At 23.1% G+C, this 5827-nt stretch overlaps 3 protein-coding genes across 3 annotated transcripts in view, besides 8 other annotated features; all 3 read right to left on the minus strand.

The window, feature by feature from the left end:
• The window catches only part of EDI_041310 (uncharacterized protein), a gene marked incomplete at both ends in the record, with an annotated part of 5163 nt that extends 4081 nt beyond the window's left edge, over positions 1 to 1082 (minus strand). Inside the window, one exon of the mRNA XM_001741397.1 lies at positions 16 to 1082. Coding sequence (XP_001741449.1) covers positions 16 to 1082 — 1067 coding nt within the window. The remainder of the gene's footprint in view (positions 1 to 15) is intronic.
• Positions 29 to 67: a sequence feature (AT_rich).
• A 110-nt stretch (positions 1083 to 1192) lies between the features above and the next one.
• On the minus strand, positions 1193 to 2542 carry EDI_041420 (uncharacterized protein; the record flags this gene model as incomplete). The annotated part of the gene is made up of 1 exon (XM_001741398.1): positions 1193 to 2542. The coding sequence occupies one exon, from the start codon at positions 2540 to 2542 to the stop codon at positions 1193 to 1195; it is 1350 nt and encodes a 449-aa protein (XP_001741450.1).
• A 358-nt stretch (positions 2543 to 2900) lies between these two features.
• On the minus strand, positions 2901 to 3554 carry EDI_041430 (uncharacterized protein; the record flags this gene model as incomplete). Its single annotated transcript, XM_001741399.1, has 1 exon — positions 2901 to 3554. One exon carries the CDS (start codon positions 3552 to 3554, stop codon positions 2901 to 2903), a length of 654 nt encoding a protein of 217 aa, XP_001741451.1.
• Positions 3555 to 3812: 258 nt separating this feature from the next.
• Positions 3813 to 3865: a sequence feature (AT_rich).
• Positions 3866 to 3999: 134 nt separating this feature from the next.
• Positions 4000 to 4048: a sequence feature (AT_rich).
• A 4-nt stretch (positions 4049 to 4052) lies between these two features.
• Positions 4053 to 5137: a repeat region.
• Positions 5022 to 5455: a repeat region.
• A 6-nt stretch (positions 5456 to 5461) lies between these two features.
• Positions 5462 to 5554: a microsatellite.
• Positions 5555 to 5616: 62 nt separating this feature from the next.
• Positions 5617 to 5655: a microsatellite.
• A 31-nt stretch (positions 5656 to 5686) lies between these two features.
• Positions 5687 to 5715: a sequence feature (AT_rich).
• Between the last annotated feature and the right edge of the window lie 112 nt (positions 5716 to 5827).

Here is a 5827-nt window from a genome sequence, read left to right on the forward strand (position 1 = left end):
AGTGATTCTGTACACATAGGGATAAATGAATTAATTTTATTAAAATTAAATGTTTTGTAATAATTATCAGGTAATAGAATTGGCTCAGAAAAATCAATAATTGGAGTTCCTTGAGGGGTAAAAGAGACAGTTATTATAATAATTTTTGTTCCATCAAATTGAATTAAATAATCAGGTGGAAATTGTCGTGGAATATCTATTTTTGGAAGTAATCGTTGGCATAATGACGCACTATGAAATCCACTTAATGACGTTGATTCACTTGGTTTAGAAATTGGAAAATATGGATTATGTAATTTATGATGATAATAAATCCATGACACTAATCCATCTGATGATGGAATATATAATCCAGTAAAACATAATAAAGAAAATGGTTCACTTTGAATTGATGATGGGTTATCATACCATAATGTAGTTGATTGTTCATCACAAATAACAAGTAATGTTGGTGATCCTTGTGTCCAATTTCTTCTCCAAGTAGCAAATTTAACTTTACCATTTGTTTTAATATATTGTACTATAACTTTATTTGTTTCACGAATATATTTCCAAACTTTAACAAAATTTTTATCACCCCAAGTAGTAAAATGAATACCATCAATACAAGTAGATAAATGTTTTTGATGAACAATAGGAATAGAAAAAATTTGGTCAGATTCACGTTTTTTAATTTCATAAATCTGAAGATATAAACCTGTTACAATAAAATATTCTTTATTCTCTTCATTTTCAATATTTAAAAAGTTTACTGAATCAACTTGTATATTTTGTCTTGAATATTCTTGATATAATGGGGGTTGAAATAATGTTCTTGTATTTTCTGGATGATAAATAATAACTACTTCTTTAGTTGAAATAATAAGCGTTCCTTTAGGTGAAAAAGAGAATGAAATTGGTGGTGAGTCAAAGACAAGTTCTTGAAACACCCGTAGATTATCAGCATTTACTATTAAAATAGAATTATCATTAATATATCCAATCATATGAAATTGTTTATATTCGCCCCATTTCCATTTAGTAGTGTCATTAATCATTCCTGAATTTATATAAGAAGGATTTACATGTTTTATTTCTTTCATGACCAATTTAATTATTTTAAGTTCATTTTATTCTTCTTTTTTTAATTTTCTTTCACCCATTCTTTTAACAAAAACAATAAATCTCTGAAAACCAATGAAAAATTAATTATTCATATATCAAATGAAACACTTATTATTCTATCGGCTTTAAATGGTGATTTTGGAATACAAGAATCAATTGCCATTTGTTTATCTACAGTATTTGCAATTAAGTTAATTTCATTATGTAAACATTCATCTGGGGGTGAATAAATGATCATTGACCCAAATTTAAATTCCATTTCAAATAATTTGTTTCTATCAGTTGGGTTATTATTGTCAAAGAGAAACATTTTATTTACTCTTTTTGAAGAAATGTCAAATTTATTATATCCAGGAAGTTTTGGTGATTTAATAGAAAACATAAAATCTGATGATCCAATAATTGAACCACTTGGAATAAGTTGGCTGTGATGATACACTCCAAATAAATATTCATCACAACATATAAATATAGCTATTTTTTTTATACGTTTACATCTTTCATAAAAGATTTGTGATGGAAATGAATTTGTTTCTTTAAGTTTGTTCGAATCAAACAATATTTTATATGAACTTTTGCCAGTATAATTTTTAAAAAAAGTGACAGAATTGTGTATATAATTTAATACTTTATCAGTTGTTTCTGATGATGGAATAGATTTATATAATTCATTTTGTAAACTGTGTTCAATTATATCTGATGTTGGTATTTGTATATTTACTGGAGAGTTAGTTAAAAAGTTAGAATAAGAAGGTTGTGAAGGTTGATAAGAGTAAAGAGGTTCAGAATAAAATGAATGATTAGAAAAAAGAAAGTGACTTTCATTTTGAAATGTTTCCTTAAAAGGGGGTAAAGTTAGATTATTTTCTACTTCTTGTTGAACATCAGAAGGTGGATAGAGAAATGGTCCTGAATAAGTATTAGTAGGTAACTCATCTCTTTGTCTATTTATTGTTGAAGGTCCCAACTTAGTAACGGTTGGTATTATTTTGGATGTTTTAATATCATTTTTATGTTTACTTGGAATATTTTCTTTTATTCCAATTGAAAGAGGTTCTTCACTGGGAAGTTTTGTTTTATAAATTTGGTTATTTGTTAATTGTTTAATTTGAGTTGGGTTTGATTTGTCTTGTTGAGTATTAGGTGTTTGTGTTATTGAATGAACAGAATCATTTTGAATTATTATTTCATGTTGTTGTGTTTTAATTTGATGAAATTGGTCTTTTAAACTGATAAGCTCAGATCGTATTTCTTTAATTTCATTATTTGATTGAATGAGTTGAGTTTGCAATGAAGGTTGTTGGTTATATGATATTTCTTGTTGAATCTTTTTATTAATTTCATCTTGAAAACGAACAAATAATTCTTTCAAGAGAGAACATGGTATAATTTCATTTGGGTATAACGAAATTCCAAATAAGTCAATAGGTTCAGTCATACAATTCTTTATTTTGTAGTTTTTCTCTTCTTAAAGAAAATTTTTTATGTATTTCATTGACGAATAACATTTAAAATTGTTAAAATAAAATCAAAAAATTGTGTTTTATTTTACTTTAAAAGAAAGAAACATAAATTGACAACAAATGAATAATATTCAACGATTTTGTATTACTAATTAAGGAATTGTAGAAATAAATCAAGGTATATAAAATGAATAGAGTTTACAATACTTAAACATGAGTAAATAAGAGTAAATGAGTATCAAAAGAAATAAAAATAAACACAAATTGTAAAAATTCATAAATATGATTTTCAAACAAAACCAATAAATATCAAATAACTCTTCATATTTCTAATTACGCAAAGAATGCAAGAGTTGTAATTAAGAAAATAACCATTACTGAAATAGTGTTAGAATATCCAATAGATTCACCTGAAGGTCCTGAATTACAATGGTAATAAACTCCATCATTACAAACGTTACACTTTCCAACTACTTCATGAAGCTCTCTTTCTATGTCATCACATTTGTTACTTTGATAACTGTTAAAATATAAATTTCCATTATCAACTTCATATTTATTATAACTTTCTTCAGTTGCCATACAACCACCTGCAATATATATACCAATCACATTATCCTTTTGTATACAATTATCATCTTCCTCCCCAGTAAATACACCAAATGCAAGATAATTTGGAGTTGGTTTAATTTCAACTATACACTTACTATAATCACTACATAATAAGTCCCATACCTTAGATCCTTTACTTAATATTTCAGAAACACTCTTACCAGAACAAGATGTTGATTTACTGTAGGTTATACCTTTAATTTTATCACCTTCATGTTTAAAGGTTACAGATATCTCTTGATCTACAAAATAGCATTTGTCAAATTCAACTACCTCAAACAGTACAGGCTCTCCATTGAGATCAGACTCTAAATTCATAATAAATGATTCTGATAATGCACAACAAATGAAAAATGCAATGAATAATACTTTCATCTGTTTTTTTTTTGAAGGTTTTTTTCTTTAAATATAAACATTTTCATTTTATCAGTTATTACCCCTTCTTATTTTCACCTTTCTCTAGTTTTATTTTAATAAGAATATTTGATTTTTATTTGAAATAACTTCTTCATTCCATATCAAGAATATTTTTAGAAACTGATTATGGTATGAAATTTAATTTTTGAAAACTTTTTGGTTTCTTACTAAATATTTTTCATTTCGTTAATTTTCATATTCATCATTCTTCCAAGCTTATTTTATAATTTTTTTTAACAAGATATTTCAATAAATTTATGTATTTTTATCTTCTTCTTCATTTTTTATTAACAATATAATAAAACACAAGAAATATAGAACACACACCATTGTCTATGATTCCAATTTCAAATAAATTGGGTTACAATACATTTTTAAATCCTTTTCTTTTCATTTGATGTACTTTAAATTTTTTTATTTTTTTTTGTAATATACAAAAAATGTTTATTATTGTACACAATTTGATTTTATGATTAATAAGAATTGATTATTTCAGTGAATTCAATATGTTCTATTTCTATAATAGAGTTCACTTCTATCATATGAGAATTAGAAAGTTCATCTTCTAATGTGTTGCCAGTGTTGAATATGTAGAATATTAAGTATTTCATGTTTTTAATAATGATTGTTCATAGTATTTTGTTGAAGTTGATTTGTAATTTTAGTGTTTTTAATCTTCTTACTGTTTCTTTATGTATTAATTTATTGATAATATTACAAGTATTATTTCTACATAAATTAATTCTCTACTTTGTATTAACTTCTCTTGTAATTCTTTATATTTATTTATTTTGTAAATATAATTTAATTCATTGTTTCTATTTTGATATATATCAATATCATTAATATATCATTTTTTATCTTTGATATTTTGATAATATATATCTGGTATTCTAATATTAAAAGAATGGTCATTAACCAATAAATCTTTATTGTAATTTATAACAATTTCATCATTATTAATACGTTTATGATGTACATTAAAATCTATTTCATCAAATTCATTAAAATATGTATGTTTATATATTTGATTACACACATAGTCATGTTTTAATATTTGATTCTTCTTTATTACATGATATCATAACAATATATGAATAATAGATGGAATTGTGATAGGACAATGTTTACAATATTTTAAAGCATCACAATTAAGTATTTTAGATTTAATATTTCTTGTCATAGTTACTCCTTCTTGCATCTTTACTACTTGGAGGAAAGCATTTCTTTTTATATTTAATGACATCCATGTAGTTACTGATAATTTCACAATATTAAATATACAATTTACATTTCTTATATATTCACTACATTTCTTTCCATTTAAATATCTTTCATTTAATTTTATTTGTTACAAATTCAAATACATTGTTTACATTATGTTTTCTTTCATTTAATTGTATTATATTCATTCATTTATTGAAATTAATATTCTTACCAAATGCTCTCTTCATTCTTTTATATTCATTTTAGATTATCTTTTATTATTTCTTTTCATTTATTTCTTATTTTTTTCATTAATTTGATAGTGTTTATATCTTCTTTTTGTTTTATTATGATATTTATTTGTATTATGATAATACTGATTGATTCTATTTGAATTAATGATAAAATACTTATGGTGATGAAAATAAAAGAAATGTTGAATAAAATAATTCATACCATTATTAAAGTAATTATTATAGTGATAGTTATTGTGGTAATATTTATTGTGATAATTAATGTATTTCTTTCAATACAAACATACTTATTTTTCACTCATTCTTCTATCATTTATATTTCTTTGATGATATTGATTTTTCATTCGTTTGTTATATTTCCAATTTTTATACCTTTTACAATATTTCATGTAATACATCTTGTTCAAAATAAAATGATAAAAAACATGAAATAGAATTATCAAACAAAAAATAAAGAATAAAACACTATAATAAATCAAATTATGATAAAATAAAATAGTTGAATCAAATTTTTTAATAACTGAAGAGTTAAATAACAAACAAAAGAAAGATAATATTTGAACAATGATAATAAATAATTCAATAATAATAATAATAATTTATTTAAATATAACCTATTCAATTATTGACTATAATATTTTTATATTGTTTATAATTAACTATCGTATTAAATAAATTTGTTCTTGTTTTAATTCCATTTTAATTTGAATATTCTATAATTTAATATCAACTTAATATCATTAATATCAATTTATGTTATACTCATTATTT

This window comes from Entamoeba dispar, genomic scaffold (genome assembly GCF_000209125.1).
Source record: "Entamoeba dispar SAW760 scf_1105229463733 genomic scaffold, whole genome shotgun sequence".
Lineage (NCBI taxonomy): Eukaryota > Evosea > Mastigamoebida > Endamoebidae > Entamoeba > Entamoeba dispar.